The sequence below is a fragment of the Entelurus aequoreus genome, linkage group LG02, assembly GCF_033978785.1.
Source record: "Entelurus aequoreus isolate RoL-2023_Sb linkage group LG02, RoL_Eaeq_v1.1, whole genome shotgun sequence".
Lineage (NCBI taxonomy): Eukaryota > Metazoa > Chordata > Actinopteri > Syngnathiformes > Syngnathidae > Entelurus > Entelurus aequoreus.
This window is the reverse complement of record NC_084732.1, coordinates 38,311,185-38,331,406: the sequence shown is the minus strand read 5'-3', so window position 1 is coordinate 38,331,406 and position 20,222 is coordinate 38,311,185. Positions and strand designations below refer to the sequence as shown.

The window sequence follows — 20,222 nt, the reverse complement described above, 5'->3', positions numbered from 1 at the left end:
TATTTTTTTAATTATTATTGTGTCTTCTGTATGTACTTTTAAGGTGAATTTGTTGTGGTCTGTGTTTTGTTTTACTGTTTAATTTGCTATTTTACACACTCATATTACCCTGTAAAGTGTCTGCATTTTCAAAAAGCGCTTTCTAAATAAAATGTAATATTATCATTTGTATTATTAATGTGCTCCAATATATTTCTATAGTTTAACTTCCAGATTTCCAAATATTTCAAACAGCATCCAATAAAGGGATAATGTCAGGATTTAAAATCAATTTTTTAACAACTATGAGGGTTTATTTATTTATTTGACAAAGTAGTCTATCATTAATGAATGATGAGTTCTTAGTTATCACTACAAAAAACTCTAAAAAAGCGCTACATATATCCAATCCATTATTATTATTATTATTATTATTATTATTATTATTATTATTATTATCCTCCTCAAGTACGATAGCTGTGCACACATTTAGTGTGATGGTGGGTAATTGTATCCTTTATCCTTTCTTAAAAGTAAAAAGAACAGGACTGTGTTTTAGAATTACAAGTTGTATGTATGGATGGGTACCTTTCACATTTGAATCAATACAGTTCCAATTTCTGGTACTTGAGAATCGATACCAGCACTCACATTACCATTTTTTGGTACTCCTCTGTGTTCATGTGTTAATAAATATAAATTTGCTTAATAATACAATCTAATTTTTTAATTAACATTTAACAGTGAGCTGATAATTGTGCTCCCCAGTTGTTATATCTTGATTTCTTACACTCCTGGGTCTCATTTGCAAGTAGTATAGAGTCGACTTTGCATGCAGTTGGAAATTCCAGACGTAAAATGGCCTAGTCAAGGAGTGGTATCTTTCATTAAACTGAATATAGCGACTTAAAAAAGTGTTTAAAATGTTAAGTATGTACTTATTACACACCGGGTGTTTGATTGTAACTTGAATCTCCGTTGTAGTTTACATGAACAAATTTTGAGTTGTTGAAATTGCCATGTAAAATTGCTAATGCTAATCAGTAGCATGTCTATGACAAAGCCAATGTAAATTAGCATCGAGTTAGCGCATTTTTAAAAAGAGTAGCCATACTGTTTTCTATCAGGCATACTGGGGAAAATTGCAACATTACCTAGAAGCAGTTTGGCTAGGACAGGTCCAAGTGCTGCTTGTTTGCCGGCCAAGGGCCTGATTTACTAAGATACTAACACCACGTGCTAAACAGTGTGTAAAATGTATAACATTGTGTGTACTATTAGTCAGTATGTTGTGTGCGATTTATTAAGACTGCGTATGCATTTGTAAAGAGGTGCAGACCGCCTTATCTCAACGAGGATTTTGCATGTCCTGTACATGCTATGTTATCAAACTTGCAGGAGACATTTACCAGCAGTCCAGCAGTGCATCTAAAATGAAACCACTTTTTTTGTTTTCTTTCTTCTTTTTTTTACCACCGAAGGTGCGCATATTGGAGAGAGGCTGCACTTACTCCCACACAAGACGCAAAAAAATCTATACGTAAAGAAGTTAATTTCAAAAAAGAAATATTTCAGTGCAATATATTCAATGTGAAATAAACAAACGTCAATAAAAAAATAATAAATGACACCAAAACACATACATTTAATGTTGTTTTTTGAAGTCGTTAAATCCTCTAGCAGCTATAAAATTATAAAACTATGTTTTATATTTTTTAATTTCTGACTGTCCAAAATATTGACACACACACACACATAGGTCAGAGGATTCTTGTCTGTCTATCGAGAATAGTACCGACAAAACCCGGTCAAAACCTACAAAAGTACTGAATTCGGATCCCATCCCTAGTTGTATGCTACTTGTGTACATGTTTTTTGTTTGACTCTGGTTCTCCGTTATCCGTTTTTGTATTTTCTGAGAAACTTCAACAAGCCATTAATTGCAACTTAAATAGGTCATGTAATTCTAAACTAAGATCTGCACTATTCCGAGTACTAAAAACTGAAACGGCAAACTTTCCTTCAGTATTCTCAGGTTAAATAACACGGACAAAAATTACAAACATTTGGTAAATGAGACACAAGTGAAATAAGATGTGTTGGTACCTTGGTAGACAAAGTGAAAGCCTTTCGCTGATTGACCACTCTTGGCGTTGAAGCGCAGCATTATCTGATTAGATGTAGCCAGTGGTAACGTCTCCCCTGAAACACAAATCCAAGAAAGGATTGTTTCACAATAAACTCTTGGGTTGTTTTGAGAGAATTTGCAGCAACTAATTGTAACAGCAGGACAAGTTTCATTTGAGCAGGATTGTACACACTGCAATAACTGGACCTTTTTTTTTATCCATCTCTCCATCAGTTTGTGTACTATCAAGATCCAATTTGACGCTTCACATAATGAAGTCTGCCGACACCTGTAGCTTTCATCTAATATCTCAATATGAATTCTCCTTATCCCTCAAAATGTCTGACTCATCCATAATAAAAGATGTGGCTTTTGTCCTGCCTTGTGACGTTTTTAATGAGGAACCACGGTAGTTGCCACCACAGGTACAGGTCAGAGTGTCTGTAATAACAGGGATCAAAGACAACATTTTTATTAAGGAGTTACTTTTTTTTTACTTTTTTCCAGCACAGACACCTAAGCTGTGTGTACATAGGCATATGGGGTAGATATGGACATATTAAAAACAACAATACAAACTATTACAATTAAACTCAATTTAGAAAAAAAAACTACACTTAATTACTTATCCAACAAATTCAGCTGCTTCAGTTATTTCTTGTAAAGAAATGTAATTAATTGCTGTAATAGAAAGAGAACTCCTACACACATTTACAAGGTAGGCAAACACACATAACAACAGTGATAAATGAGACCAGCGTGGCCTTGTGCGGCTGACATTTACAAACATTATTAAGCATGTCGAAACATGCATTATGTTTGTTGATTGCATACGGCTTTCTGTGTTTAAAGTGTAAGTATACTGTCACTTATACTGTCATTTTTCTGTAACAAAGCTGTTTGACCTCTTTGGGTGTGCTTGTGTGTGTGCACATCGCTGTGTGATTCGCTAATGAAGCAGATAGCATTAAGTCTGTGAAGCCTGGTGTCTTTTGTTTTTTGCCTTTTTGCCAAAAGGCAAATTTCCCACCAAAATTCAATTAAACAACCGAGTCAACCATTCAATATACAATTAAAGGCCTACTGAAACCCATTACTACCGACCACGCAGTCTGATAGTTTATATATCAATGATGAAATCTTAACATTGCAACACATGCCCATACTGCCGGGTTAACTTATAAAGATCAATTTTAAATTTCCCGGGAAATATCCGGCTGAAAACGTCTCGGTATGATGACGTTTGCGCGTGACGTCACGGAGTGTGCGGAAATATTGGGACACCATTGTGTCCCAATACAAACAGCTCTGTTTTCATCGCAAAATTCCACAGTATTCTGGACATCTGTGCTGGTGAATCTTTTGCAATTTGTTTAATGGACAATGAAGACAGCAAAGAAGAAAGTATTAGCGGCTGGCTACAGCAACACAACCAGGAGGACTTTGAGTTGGATAGCAGACGCGCTACCGTGAGTACGCAGCTTTCTTCCAAACATTTGATCGCTTGCCCGTCCGTGCGTGCCGCAATGTGCATGTCACGTACGTAACTTTGGGGAAATATACAGTATGTGCTGTATGAACTTTACGGAAGTGAACGGTACTTTGGGCTGTGGGATTGAGTGTGTTGTGCGGGTGTTTGATTTGTATTGGCGGGTTATATGGACGGGAGGGGGGAGGTGTTTGTTATGCGCGATTAATTTGTGGCATATTAAATATAAGCCTGGTTGTGTTGTAGCTTATAGAGTATATATATGTCTTGTGTTTATTTACTGTTTTAGTCATTCCCTGCTGAATATCAGGTCCCACCCGCCTCTCACAGCATCTTTCCTATCTGAATCGCTTCCACTGCTCTCTAATCCTTCACTTTCACTTTCCTCATCCACAAATCTTTCATCCTCGCTCAAATTAATGGGGTAATCGTCGCTTTCTCGGTCCGAATCGCTCATTCTGCTGGCGTCCATGATTGAAAACAATGTGCAGATGTGAGGAGCTCTTCAACCTGTGACGTCACACTACTTCCGGTACAGGCAAGGCTTTTTTTATCAGCGACCAAAAGTTGCAAACTTTATCGTCGATGTTCTCTACTAAATCCTTTCAGCAAAAATATGGCAATATCGCGAAATGATCAAGTATGACACATAGAATGGATCTACTATCCCCGTTTAAATAAGAAAATCTCATTTCAGTAGGCCTTTAATTGCCCACTTCCTTAGGACAATCTTAAATGGACCACAGATGAGGAAGAAACATAAATAACCTTAGTTACACTGCAATTCGCCACTTACCAATATTTAATATTTCATTTCTAGAAATGACTGTAGTTTTAAGGGATATTTATTTATTTTTAGTCATTGCCTGATCTTAATTTTAACATGAATAATTATATTTGTTCTATTCTAGCTTAAACATTTTGGAAATTAAAAATAAAAACTATTCAAATAATATATTTTGGTTTTCCCACATTGAAAATCTTGTTTAAAGATGCTTAATTTAGGAATTGGAAGTTGAATCCTGCTTGTTTTCAGCATACAATATGTTTTTTTATTTTAATAGTCGGGGCAATTTCTAGATTTACAAATCTAAATTCAGGATGTCTTATGAAGTCAAATCATCTGTCCATGCAGGTAGGTAATTGTACTATTTGTTAGGTTTTTTTCACCCCTAAAATGTAGTCTTTTTATTCTAGCTCTATTTTGCAGTGTAGTAATGAAATAAGCTCCTTAATCCACGTTATTATCAAGTACAACATAAACCTTACATATGCAAGCCATAATGTAAACTAAGCAAAGAAAGTATGCATTTTTAATTGAACTTTTTCACTAATTCACTAAAAAAGATAATTTGCTCACCAGTGCAGTTTGTCCACTATTATCAAAATGTATCCGTCCGTCAGTCAGCTATAGATGTTAGAGCTGTAGAATAAGTTTGGTCATTGTCTTTTACTTCAGCAAATAGGCTAACCTACTGAAGCATGAAAGTCTTGTAAAATGTGACTGCAATGTTAACACTGCAGCTCACAGAAGCAATCAATGCATAGCAGAACTGCGATGACTCAAGTTTTCTGCATATGGACACAAGTGGAGTGTGTGGACACTACTGTAGTCTGGATATGTTGAGTACAGCACAACACTACTGCAGACTGCGCTCCCCCAGCGAGACATCTTCGCCATTGATGCCGTCTCATAAAGATAAGCCATAATGGATTTTCGCCAAATACATCACTGCCAAATAAAATGTGATAACAACTCCTGGTGTTGGGTTCTTATGGCCCCCAAGAGTTGCCTTCTTGCAGACAATTTCATTAAATTCTTCTTACAAAGATGGTCTCAGGAACTTCTAAAGAGTAGAACGTGTATTTAATTTTTTTTCTAAGAGTGTGCACAGTTTGCACACATACGGCTGGGTTGTTTGAGAAGGATTTTTTTGTGGTGAACATTTGGATACAGAACAAGTCAAGCGAGCAGAGATCTGGTGGCTTACTTTAGATGACTTGGCTAAATCAAGACTAATTGCAAGAAGGTATTCGAATAGTTTTCTGGAAACGTGTTTAAAGGGTTATTGGTGGTTTCAAACCTTTTGAAAGCCTGGTGTTCTGGCGAGATGTGCGCCTCATTGGAAATCATGCATCCCCGTAAATGTAATTGCACATTGAAGGACTCTTTCAAATGAATACATTCGTTACTAGGGATGTGAATATTTGGCCATGTCATGATTCGATTACGATTATGATTCAGGAGCTACAATTCGATTAAAAATTGATTATTGATGCATCTTTAATTCATGTATATTGATGCAGTTTTCCTCTTCTTTTTTTTCGTTTCACTAAATAAGCGTTTGTAACTTGCAATTTTCCAAAAACAATTAATAAGAAACAGTTTAATTAATTCTCACATTTATGAAATGAATGAAAATGTCGGCCAAACTGGAACATAAGTACCCTATATTAAAGGAACTGGTCAGATCTCTCGATGAGGTGGCTCGCTGCAGACAGCCACATTTCAGAACTGTCTGCATTATTTTATTTACAATAAATAAATTGATTATTGATGTTTACTAATTCATTCTATAATCGTCCATGTCCGAATTGCGATGCATCTAAAAATTTCCCCCAACTCTATTCGTCACACTAAATAATGTTATATTTTTGTATTCTGCTTCACACTACAAACAATTAAATGATCTAATATACGATGTTTTAGGTTAAAGTTTTTATTAGGTACAAGCCCTCCAATGTTTGCCCTGAAACTGAATTTTACTTTTGGGGTAAAAAAAAAGTAACATGCAGTCCTGGAGTCCAATAGAGAGGCAGCAGCTCTTTAAAGCAGCCTACATACAGCTTACCTGAGCCTGTCCTGAAGTAAAAGGGCTTCAGCAGCAGTCTGCCTGAGCGGGGGAAGACTATAAACAGGGATACTGTGAAGCTTTTTTTTAATCCAAAAGTACCGCAACAGATTGGTAACAACACAAGCTGTGCTGAAACGGGTGATGATTAAGGCTTTTTGTTGTTGTACGTTACTCTGCTGGTTTACCAAATGTTAGTTCACTAAAGTTATGGTACAACCATTTGTCTAATAGCAAGACAAAACAAAAACTAATTTGTTGTTTGCTAATCTTCTTTTTTGTTTACATTTAGATATTGTGCTTTATTAAAGCATATTAATTTATTTGTGTGATAAAGTGTTTTGTCTGCTTTAAGCTAGTCAGAAATTGAACGTTGAGATGCCGTATCTTTAAAAAAACAAAAACATTTTTTGTCAATGTTAGAAAATCCATCTCTCATCAGGGCTGAGCACCGGCTCTTCTTCAATCCAACAATAAATCCATCTCTGACCCTTACAAACAAAAAGCCAATCACATTGGTGAGATTAAAGTTTACCTAAGTGTGGTCGTGACCAGTAAAGCATTGCCAGATTTAAAACTGCAAAACTAGATTTTAGCCCAGATGTTTAGGTGCACCCCAATCCGTAGAAGATTTAATGTATACAAGACAAGTAATGTTTGTCGATAGGTATCTTACAGCCATGCAAGACGAAACAAAACATTAAGACCAATTTGGCAACCCTGTCTAATTTGAAGCAATATGTAGGAGTGTAATAATATACCTCAGGAAAATTGTCACACTTCCTAAAGTGCTGACTCACAACCCTGCACCTGAGAAAAGAGGTCTCACAAGACAGCCAATCAATGAATCAGCCTCTCAGTCCTCACTATCTCCCTACTCCTACACAGGACCAACAGCAGTTCCTGAGTCTAACGGGAGAAGCGAACAAGATCAACAATTCATCATTCCACCAGACTAAATATTGGACCGATTTTTCACAAACTTTTTTAAAGCTCCTGAAGACTATAGACGAGTAGAGCAGCCCGGTGAAAGATTTCAGACAGAGAGTTGTCTCCCTGAGGTGAATTAAGATGACATTTCTCCAAGAATGGCATTTAATAAGATACAAATGTACACGCTTTGCCATCAATTCACTTTATAGTATTCTTTTTAAGTCACCACTTGTCACCTGAATGTGTTCCTGCCAGAGAGCTTAACAGTCGTGAGTTCTCATTGGCTCCATCGAATAGCTCCACAGAGTCGTTCATCGCGGTCTGGAAGACAGCAAACTGACCGAAAACAACTGGAGGGGGAAAAGTGGAACAGGGGATGAGATGATTTCATATTTGTGCAACTATCGTGTTCATGTAATTACGATAGGAGCTTACCAAACTGTGGTGGCACAGTGATGTAGTAGGGGCACATTTGTCTGGTGGTGTAGTTTAGCGGGTAGTTTGGAGATAAAACCACACCCTCAGATCCGCCGTACTGTCCACCACAAGGAGCTGCAGAAACAAAAAGAAAGATCATGTATGGATTAGCAGATGGAAAGATAATTTTGTAACTTCCATTATAATTTGGAGCACATGAAAGGGAAAACATAGTACAGTGGTACCTCAAGATACAAGTATTTTGAGATACCAGCTGTTTTTGTTATGCTGTAAGTACATTGGAGTTACGAGCCTCCCAGCCACTGGTTGAATTAGTGATTGTCCACAGACCACAGCCAGAGGTCGACACGATTCTGCCCTTACAACTGGAACAGAGTAAAGTGAGCGCAAAGCAGAGCACTGAGAAAAAGAGGCGGACGACGCTCCCCGAATCAGAGGAACAAACCATTAAAACATGTCGGACCTTTGTAGCTGACCATGCCCGAACACAGCACCATCGGTCTGCATCACACAAAACCATTTATCCATGAAAATATGTGGATGCTACTGTAGCAATGGTGTGTTTGACGTGTTTCAGTTCGCTCTGTCTCTTGGCTCTTCAAACTGGACGATCAAGCAGTACCCTTGGTACACATACATCATATGATGTCAACTATGACCTCTCCGTTCCGTCACTAAAAGACGTCTGTGTGCTACATAAACAACAATAACACTTCTTACTGTTACATTGTCTTATTGTCCGCTCCCCAAGATAAATGCTGACCAATATTATTACATCATTTCATAAAACTATAGTCCTGTAGTCGTTTGTAATCCATGCTATTGTAATTTTCAAACAATAATTATCATCTAAAAGTTTGCTTTTCTTTTTAAAAGCATGTTACATGTTAAAATTGTACTGTTTTTGGGGGGCGAGCAGTGAATAAATGGAATTCAATTAATTTCAATGGCCGGCACTAATTTGAGATACTAGTGTTTTGAGTTATGAACTCGGTCGGACCTAATTGAGATCATAAATTGAGACAACACTGTACTTACCATATTTTCCGGACTAGAAGCCGCAACTTTTTTCCTTCGCCTTGAATCCTGCGGCTTATAAAACGTTGCGGCCAGTTTATGAATTGTTCTTCGCTAACGGCCACAATGTTTTGTATTCAACAAATACTTTTCATAAAGCACAAGCAGAAACACCTACAAGCTGTGTTATTAGTTGTGCTATGGCGCCATCTTTTGGAAGAGTTTGCTTACTGCAGGTGCTGCGGATTGAACGTCAACAGTATGTTTTCTTCTGTTTAGTGCTTTGAACCGGAAGTACAAGTGCTGTTCCGTCTTCTAGTCGTCCATAGCGTTTCTAATTGTATGGTTTCTTCATTCATCACTCCAAGCAACGTTTGTAGGTTTTATAATATAACTTACTAAAAGCGCTTTGAGTACCTTGAAGGTAGAAAAGCGCTATAAGAGTATAACCCATTTACCATTTACTAAACCGTCTGATGTCTTTAGAAGTGTTTTCATGCGTATTTGTACATGCTATTGTAACGCAATAAAGGTAGCACCGTTAGCATTAGCTAATATGCTAACATGTTTACGAGTGTCTGTGTTAGTATTATTGACTTACGATGACATTATTTTTGTATTGTTTTAGTTTCACAAATTCCTCGGTAAATTCACCAAAACGTCATCGTGGCGTTGAGTCTTTTTAGCTGATTGGAGAGCTAACTTCCTCTGCTCGTGGGTCCATGATGATGATTTCTCTGTTGTTTGGTCAGCTGTTTTACTGCTGTGTTACAGACAACATTTGGAAACAATTAAGGTACGTAAATAAACATTTCCAAAATCTTTCTTTGTAAATAAGTCATTTCACATTGTATACAGTATATCTACAGCTTATAGGCCGGTGAAGCTAATATATGTAAAACATTTTTCTTATCTACCGGTGTGCTCTATAGTCCGGTAAATGCAGTAACTATTTGACCACACGATTATTTATTAACATGTATGTTGCACAACATAACCAAGGTTGTAACAGACGTCAATTGTACGGAATATGTACTTCACTGTACAACCTACTAATAAAAGTCTCAATCAATCAATCAAAAGTAAGAAGCAAAATACTCAGCTAGCATTAATACCAATGATGAATTCATTGTAAACAACAGTACGACAAGTGTAACGAGCATGGGATTCAAACCAATGGTAAAAGAGCACAATGGACATTTTGAAGGCGCCGGACATGGTGCTTCAAATGTAGCTAATGCTATCGTTATAGCTTAACAAAAAGTACATCAGGACGTATTTTGACCAGGCACTAATTTCAGACCTTTTATTTGCTTTTGTAGACCACATTGATTGGAGAGTCCTGTTCATTTAATCCTAATGTTAAGGATTTGTTTTCTTTATTACGGTATCATTTTTAGGAACCCTGCATTAAAATATACTAGGATCTGATTCTAATTGGAAATGTATTTAAAGGTGTTCCACACTTGTAATTATAACTTTGTCAATTAGGAACAGACGTTTGGCTCAAGTTATGTTAGTGGGGAAAATCAAGACATGGTTCAGTATAGTAATGGCAACTAAGATTATCACCTTTTAACCATGTTATTATGCATAGTATAATAAAGCTATTAATATGCAACTCACAGACATTCATGACACCGTTTTTTCAGCACTGGATGCCTACTTGGTACGTAATAGATTGCATGGTCAATACATTAGATGTATAACGTTTTCTATATACAGTACACATACATACTACACAATTGTATAGTTATGCATGTATGTCCTTGTTTTTGTCTGCTTATTAGCAGGACAATTTGAACACTCCAATGGGTTATGTTTCCAACAACAAGCAAGTGCCACAAAAAAAACATACCTAATGTTGCCTCTGGCCAATGGTTGCACACATCAAGACATTGGAAACTGTATTTACCTAATTTCCAAGTAACTTGATGAAAGGCTACAAAAAACAAAAACAGAAAAGCAGCATTTTGCAGCTGATTTTGACATTGTGCCCTTGTAGCTTTGCTATTCGAACACACACAGTGCACCTTATTCCATATCAGCTACTGATAAAATTTAACTGCGAAATCAAGAAAAGAGGATTTCAAAAAATGTTACATTTTCATGCACCAAAGTGATATTTTTGAGGCGCAGCTTAATAAATGTTTTGGAATCGCAGAAAATCCTGTACTAACAAAAACTTGCTATGTTATGGACTTGCCTCACTCATAAAATACATATTGGTTACTTACGGTATTATGCAAAAGCCTAACCGAGTCTAATCCCAATTTCACACAGACAACCAGCACAAATCAAATGGAACCTTTCATGTGCAGTTGTGATACACACTGCATTTCAATAGAAACACACATTTACTGTAACATGACACTATTGGAATTTAATAAAAGCTGCTGAAGGAATATATTATTAAATATTATTATTATTATTGATTTATTTTCAACAAATGTATGCAAGTTTGTTTTTCTTTTCAAAATGCATGGTACATGTTTACATTGTGGTGTTTTTGTGTGTGTGTGTGTGTGTGTGTCTGTTAATAATTAATTAATGTCAATGGCCGATGTTGTTTTCGAGTTAAGAGCTCCATCACAGAAGCAATTAAGCTTATACGTTGAGGTACTATTGTATATCAAATAATATAAATATAGTGAGATGCAATTATATTTTCTTTTATTTGAATTTCCAATATTTTAAGAAGTGTCTAATTAAGTGTTAAAGGGGAACTGCACTTTTTGGGGAAAAAGTGCAGTTGATAAATAAAGATGATAAAAAAACGCTTGGAAAAATGGCTAATGGGAGCCACCATTGTAGCCTTCAAAGACATCTAAATGATAAATAAATGATAAATGGGTTACACTTGTATAGCGCTTTTCTACCTTCAAGGTACTCAAAGCGCTTTGACAGTATTTCCACATTTACCCATTCACACACACATTCACACACTGATGGCGGGAGCTGCCATGCAAGGCGCTAACCAGCAGCCATCAGAGGCAAAGGGTGAAGTGTCTTGCCCAAGGACACAACGGACATGACTAGGAAGGTAGAAGGTGGGAATTGAACCCAAGTAACCACCAACACTCCGATTGCTGGCACATTCACTCTACCAACTTCGCCACGCCGTCCCTATAATATATAATAATATCTAACCGTCCCTATAATATATAATAATATCTAAAACTACTTTAAAACCCTCCAGCTACATTTTGTGTACCCACTGCTAATGTATATATAATGTAGTAACAGACACGTTCACATATAATATGTAAATATTAGAACAAGTGTAATTATTCATGTTAAATATTTATCGTATTTTAGTCATTTTAATCATTGCCAGAATTAATTAAATTTTACTCCAACATAAACCCTGACTGGACTTTGTATAAAACCGTTCGCCACATTTTAGCAAATGAATGACGTGCATTTAGGTAAAAAATTTCAACAAATGTATGACATCATCATATATTTATTTGACATTCTGACAAAATTGCCTTTCTGTCCAAATAGCGGGCTATCTTATTAAGTTAATTTAAATTATGCAAACAAGTAATTGATTAATCATGATTATGCCAAATGCGATTCATTTGATTTTTAAAAAAAGTATCATTTGACTCCACTAATTATAACTTGTCGATCCATGCTAGTGAGCATGTCATTTCGGACTCAAGTTAAACTATGTAGAACTTTCCACAATACCATTAAAGATGTTGCTATATATATACTGAATATTGTTTTTTTTTTTATTTCATGTATAGATGTCGTCCTGTCTTATACTTCAGTCATTTATAAAATACAAAAGTCTGGACCTGAGCAACCTCAGAGCTGATTACAGCCATGTAAGTCATGACAACTATGTATGTTAGGTGAAAGAAAAGACCAGCAAAGAGGAACTTTTCAGTTTTTGAAACTTTTCAGGGGATGATCCTCAGTGTGGCCTTAAATTTGTCTCTAAAACCGCTTGCATTGGGAAGTGAATTCACTTGATGCAAGAACACTCCGGCTTAGACTTTAGGCTGGATTTACTTGTGGTTTCAAGTCACACATTTCCAGTTTTGCTCTCATGTGGTGACATTTTTGTATGGATCGTGGCAATGTAAAGACAGAGAAATGAATGGAATAATTCCAAAAGAACTGTTGTTAACTTGGGCCAGCATTTTGGAGGTTTGCACATGTGAGTTGTTCCATGTGTTATAAGAGCAATGGTAATACCATACTGTATTGTACATGGACACAAAGGCAGGTAGAGAATGACAAATATCTGCTATAAATATTTGACGGAGTAAATCTAGTCTTAGACATGCAGTGATATGAAGGGTTCATTTGTGTCTTTATAAGCAAAGCTTTTTTGACACACAATTTATGGTTTTTGCTTTTTTTTTTGTGAAGTGAATTTTTTAGATCAAAAATATGCTGAGAATTGCATTGAATAAAAAAATGTATGAGCAAAAGTGTGTATGTTTAAAAAGGCAGTTTGTTAAAATACAGTGTTTTGATATTCAATTTATAAAACAAAAATTTATAAAAATTCAGTGCAAAAAAAAATCTTTGCTTCAGTTTCAATTTACTTGAGTTTAAAAGCAACAAGTATTTCTGCACCAAATTTAACTGCACTGATTTTTTTTTAGACTGAATTTTCCATCCATCCATTTTCAACCGCTTGTCCGTTTCGGGAGCCTATCTACACCCTGGACAAGTCGCCAGCTCATCTGAATTTTGATCAATGTAATTTTTACAAACTGAATTTTAAAACACAGTATTTTAACAAACTGAATTTTCAAACACACATATTTTGCTCCCAATATTTTTATTTAATGAAATTGTCAGCAAAAAAAAAAATCAGTCCCCAAACCTCAAACGCAAAAAATTAATTTACATACATTCTGCGTATAAACAAGGCTGTGCTAATAAAGATACAAATGAACCTCCGTACAGTCAATCAATCAATCAATCAACTTTTTTTTTTATATAGCCCTTAATCACAAGTGTCTCAAAGGGCTGCACAAGCCACAACACCCTCGGCTCAGATCCCACATCAGGGCAAGAACAAACTCAACTCAATGGGATACAATGAGAAACCTTGGAGGGGATCACAGATGTGGGGGACCCCCCCCCCTTGCGCCCTTGCGACCGGTGCAATGGATGTCGAGTTGATGTAGTTAATGGCGTGAGAGTCCAGTCCATAGTGGGGCCAGCAGAGGATTATCTTGAGTGGAGACAAGTCAGCAGCACAGAGACATCCCCAACTGATGCACAGATGAGTGGTCCACCCCGTTTGTGAGCAGTGGACCTTTGCTGAGTGCACACCATCTTAAAACCGAATTAGGGTGATCATGACTGTATGAGATTACTTGGAAAATGAATGAACGCAGTGGAAAAAAAATACCTAGTTAAAATTATTTATCTTGCTATTTGCAAGAGAGCCGTTGCACTCACTGGCCTCTCATGCCTAACTATGCCTTCCTGCTTCCTGTTTGCTTCATGAACCAAAAGAGTAATCATCCGCTCCTGCATCGACTGATGTTTTCTGGATTCATTCTCACTGTGCGGCTGCATTTAAACTCTTAGGTCTGGAGGTGTGTTCTTGATCTACCTACAATCCCCAAGTGGTGCTGCTGCAGGCTCAGGTGCCAACAAGCCTCCATACAAATGTGCTTTGATCACTACAAGCACACACACACACACACACACACCCTTTTGAAGACCTACAGTTTTTCAATCTGCAACGAATACACACATTGGTTCTCTGGACCGAAAAGAACGTAGTAAAAGTAAAAGTCTAAAAATGTCCCAGAGTGTTATAAGGTTATGTTGCGGCATCTCCTGCGATTTTCTGAAAACAAGCTAATAAAATTGTTATTGTGTCTTCAATTTTCTTGGGATTAGATTCATCACAGGAAAGGAAATAACCTCGAACTCTCGAGTGCTACACAACCACACTTCCACAAACAGCCGTCACTTAATATTATCACAAAATAAAGATGAGGTATCCTTGTTTAAAAATAAAAGGACATTCATCTCTGATTCATGAAAATGTAATTTAACAAAAATAAAGCCGGCTGTATAACCATCACAAGGCAAAGAAAATGGTTATGAATTGTCCGTTAACATATTTTTACATACTCTCAAATTCTATACCTATCCTGTTGGTGGTCACAAACAGTAAACAATAGTAACTAGACTGGAAAAACAAGTAGCTATTAGTACCTCATTTCAGTGCTAAATGTACCTGCAAGAAGTACTTGAAGGTGATATTGTGCAAGTAATGTTTTATAGGCAATGTTGCGTCCTGATAAAGGCCCACACAGTCTGACACTCTTTTATACTTCAGTGCTGACCTTAACACCACACACGCATTTTTCCGTAGCGCTAGCCATAGGCGCGGATCCCGTGGGTGCTTCGGGGCCCGAGCACCCACGGACAATGCCGAGCACCCACATGGGATTGATGGCAACTCTGAATCTTTAAAATCATTTTTGAAAAATCAATCTTGTTGTAGTTAATTTTGTGGCGAGTTTGGTCCGTTTTACAAAATAATAAAGGCGCAAATCATATGGGATATTAACTTCGCTGAACGTCTTTTTTTTTTTTTTTAATACACACACCGAGCAGCCACTGGCAGAAATGTAGATCGGCTCAACACAACACTTCCTCGTTATGCACTATTAATGATCACGACAAACGAGTTACATTCACAAAACCCCAAATTCTGAACATCAATATTACAACACAAGCACATGTTTTGTTTTTTGTACAATTGTCTGTCTATTGTATTGCTGGTTTTCCTGCATTAATCATGACAGTTTATTTTGTATTCCATCCATCCATTCATTTTCTACCGCTTGTCCCTTATTGATTTTTTTTTTTTTTACGAGTTATTTTGTTATCATTTGATTAATTTTATTGAAGCATTTGAATTACTATTCAGGTCTGTCAAAGTAAAAATAAAAATGCTTTGCTTTTAACGTTCTGGGGGCATTCAATTAGAATTATCCTTAAAGTCAAACAAGACAAATCCTTTAAGTTTTTGAAGGGCAAAAAAAACCTTTCAGTTTCATTTTTTTTGTATACTTTTTTGCTTAAAATTCTCAGTAAAATTCAGTCTTAAACAATAATACCAAACATGTAATTATTATTTAATATTAAACACCTTTGAAGTCCTTTTGGTCAGATATTTTTACATGTTTAATTTGTAAAATGACTTGCTGAGTCAAATTATACTATTTATTTATTATTTACACTGTGACATATTTTGATAAAAAGGCCTCCAAAGGGTTTAAATAAATGAAATATTTTTTGTATTTTTGTTTAGGGCTAAAGCTGATTGAGAGATTTGAGCAAAAAAAGTGAAAATAAATATGAATCCAAAAAGTTTTAATGCCTTTTAAAAAATTAAGGACTTACATATATGGCTTAGAGTAGTGTCGAATAATCATACACCTGTGGAAAAATTGGACATTTAAATGTTTTAATTTTATGTGGGGAAAAAAACCCTCTTAAGAATAACCAGGTATAATGGAGTAATACAACAACAACAAAATCACATTGTCCATATAAACAAACAACCACCCACGCTATCTTTCATATTGTAGCATCAGTAGGGAGCACTTTCCTGTTCCCATCATGCTTTGCTTTGCATATTAATAAGGTAGGTAGTTGTTATAGTTTAGTGTAGACCTGGGCATTCTGCGGCCCGCGGGCCGCATCCGGCCCTTTGTGCGTCCCTGTCCGGCCCGCGTGAGGCCAATTATAAATTACAAAATAAATTTTAAAAAGTATCTATGTCGAGTGTGCAATACAACGGTGCTGCTTTTGTTTTTTAAAATCGTTATTTGTATTACTTCCGTGTGGACGTATGCGTGTGCGTGATTGTGAGTGAATGTGAACAGCTGCAATCATTAATTACAAAATAAAGTTGAAAAAACATCTATGTCGTGCGCGCAATACAACTGTGCTGCTTTTATTTTGAAAATTATTATTTATGGGCGTGTGTCCGTGTGTAACCTGCGAGTGAAGGTGCACATGCAGCGACAAGTGATGCACGGTTTACACCCGAGACGCTAAAAAGAGAAAAGTTGATGAAGAATGGCGTGTTTCCAACAAGACATGGACTGCAAAGCAACGTTCCCTCGAAGGTGCGTGCCTGCGCAATTGCGCACTGCTCAAGCGTCTGCTGCGCGCAGCAAATCAAATCCCATCTGAATTCTAAACAAAATAAACATATTTCTTCTATGTAATTTTGCAATGCAACTTTGAGTGACAGTGACAACAAGCGGCCCTAACGGTGTTCGTCAACACCGTTCAATTGAACACCGTTCAATTATTGTAACGTCTATCGAGATGCTTCGAGGACAGGAATTATATCGAACACTTTGAGCAAAACTGTTTATATTCGGACATAATCACACCAAAAACATGAGTAAAACAATTCTATCTCGAAAAACTAGTAATTTTGTACCGTACAAACCAGGCCAAAACCAACTTGTCATCTGTCACCAACACGCATAGCACTAAACCACTGGTGCGTTTATGGCCACACAAAAAGTCGGACAACTCAAACACCACACAAAGTTACACTATGACTCCTCAGTCATACGTGTGCTTATTTTACTGTCATTTATTATTAATGTTAATTTATTTATATTAGTCATGGAATGCTGTTACACACACTATGTTGAAGTATTACTATTATTATTAATTATTATTATTATTATTATTATTATTATTATTATTATTATTTATCTTACGGTATATATCAAAAATAATATTGAGCAAAATTTAATTGAAATATTGTCGATGTGGCCCTCCAGCAGTGCTCGGGTTGCTCATGCGGCCCCCGGTAAAAATTAATTGCCCACCCCTGGTTTAGTGCTTAGCTGCTTGTGTAAGTATTTGCTGCATTAAGTTGCCCCTTGTATGTGTTCCCCATTTAGTAACAGTGTAGGCGTGATTGGCAAACAACAAAAAGTAGGCACATATATGGCACCCCTTACTAAGACACTCCAGCCTCAAACACAAACACACAACAGGGCCCTTCCTGCACCTTCGTTGATAAGAATATAACAGCAGATTTCTCCCAGCGTTTTTTGTTTTTTTTGTCTCCGGTGGCACATAGTGCTGGGTTGGTAATTCTACATACAGGGACAGGTGCGACTTTATTTTCAATTATGTTAAATTTGTTATTGTGCACTAATGACAAATTATTGAACATTTTATTTCCCATTGATTTATTTTAATGATTAAACAAGTGTAAAAAATAATTTGAACTAAAATAAAAAAAATATATATATTTTTTTTGTAATATGGAGCTGGAGACCTCAAAATAACATTCTGCTGGGACCCAAATTTAGCCTGGGTCAGCCCTGACACACAGTCACATTTGTGCTTTAGTCTAAATATGGGCAGCATGGCTTAGACTGGGGGTCAGCAACCCACAGCTCTAGAGCCGCATGCTCCTTAACGCTGCCCTACTGGATCCCTGGAGCTTTTTCAAAAATGTATAAAAATGGAAAAAGATGGGGTAATAATATATATTTGTTGTTTTTATATGGTTACTGTAGGAGGACAAACATGACACAAACCTTCCTAATTGTAAAAAAAGCCCAAAGTTTAATGTTTGTGTTTATCCTTCACTGATGAGAGAGTATTTAGTGAGCGTCGTTTTGTCCTCCTATATTTGGCGGTCCTTGAACTCACCGTAGTTGTATGGAATGTGACAACAGTTTGTTAAGACGTGTTTATGCCACTCCTTCTTTGTCATTTTGTCCACCAAACGTTTTATGATCTGCGTGAACGCACAAAGGTGAGCTTCGTTGTTGTTATTGACTTGTGTAGTGCTCGTCAGGCATATTTTGTCATGGCATGACTAAATGCTAATCGATGCTAACATGCTATTTAGGCTAGCTGTATGTACACATTGCATTATTACGGCTTGTTTGTAGGTATATTTGAGCTAATTTATTTTTCTTTACTTATGCCCTCTGCGTCTTTAATTTTAATTATCTGTACGTAATATTGGCTGCATTTCTGATAGTTGTTTGTGTGCCATGTTGTTCCAGACCACAGCAAACATTACCCAGCTTGCAAAGATTGTAATAAATCCATTAGAAGAAGACAGCCTGCTATTTTCTTCAACATGGACACACACATCTTTACCTTTGGCCATTCTAAGCCAGTAATTTCCAGGAGTTATCCCACCCTCAGAGAAGTCTCTGTTTTATTAATGTTTTCCAATTTTGTAAAATGTGCAAAATAAATTTTAACATTTCTGTCAACGAAGAATTGCGTCAGCCTGCGACCCATAATAATTTTAATAGGAGGCTAATATAGCTAATATATTTACATCATCAATCAATCAATCAATCAATTTTTATTTATACAGCCCTAAATCACAAGTGTCTCAAAGGGCTGTACAAGCCACAACGACATCCTCGGTACAGAGCCCACATACGGGCAAGGAAAACTCACCCCAGTGGGACGTCAATGTGAATGACTATGAGAAACCTTGGAGAGGACCGCATATGTGGGTAACCCCCCCCCCCCCCCCCCCCCCCCCTCTAGGGGAGACCGAAAGCAATGGATGTCGAGTGGGTCTGACATAATATTGTGAAAGTCCAACACATCAGCGAAAGTCCAGTCCATAGCGGGGCCAGCAGGAACCATCCCGAGCGGAGACGGGTCAGCAGCGTAGAGATGTCCCCATCCGATGGACAGGCTAGCGGTCCACCCCGGGTTGGGAGCAGAGTAGAAAAGAAAAGAAAAGAAACGGCAGATCAACTGGTCTAAAAAGGGAGTCTATTTAAAGGCTAGAGTATACCAATGAGTTTTAAGATGAGACTTAAATGCTTCTACTGAGGTAGCATCTCTAACTTTTACCGGGAGGGCATTCAATAGTATTGGAGCCCGAATAGAAAACGCTCTATAGCCCGCAGACTTTTTTTGGGCTCTGGGAATCACTAATAAGCCGGAGTTCTTTGAACGCAGATTTCTTGCCGGGACATATGGTACAATACAATCGGCAAGATAGGCTGGAGCTTGACCGTGTAGTATTTTATACGTAAGTAGTAAAACCTTAAAGTCGCATCTTAGGTGCACAGGAAGCCAGTGCAAGTGAGCCAGTATAGGCGTTATATGATCAAACTTTCTTGTTTTTGTCAAAAGTCTAGCAGCCGCATTTTGTACCATCTGTAATCTTTTAATGCTAGACATAGGGAGGCCCGAAAATAAAACGTTACAGTAATCGAGACGAGATGTAACGAACGCATGGATAATGATCTCAGCATCGCTTGTGGACAAAATAGAACAAATTTTAGCGATATTACGGAGATGAAAGAAGGCCGTTTTAGTAACACTCTTAATGTGTGACTCAAACGAGAGAGTTGGGTCGAAG

General features: G+C 37.0%; 1 protein-coding gene across 1 annotated transcript in view; it reads right to left on the bottom strand.

Moving 5' to 3' along the window:
* LOC133633672 (CUB and sushi domain-containing protein 1-like) overlaps positions 1-20,222 on the bottom strand; it is a 1,183,208-nt gene that overhangs the window by 159,476 nt on the left and 1,003,510 nt on the right. The window contains exons 33-35 of the mRNA XM_062026293.1: positions 7,817-7,933; positions 7,618-7,731; positions 2,086-2,181 (exon numbers count right to left, since the gene is read on the bottom strand). Coding sequence (XP_061882277.1) covers positions 2,086-2,181; positions 7,618-7,731; positions 7,817-7,933 — 327 coding nt within the window. The remainder of the gene's footprint in view (positions 1-2,085; positions 2,182-7,617; positions 7,732-7,816; positions 7,934-20,222) is intronic.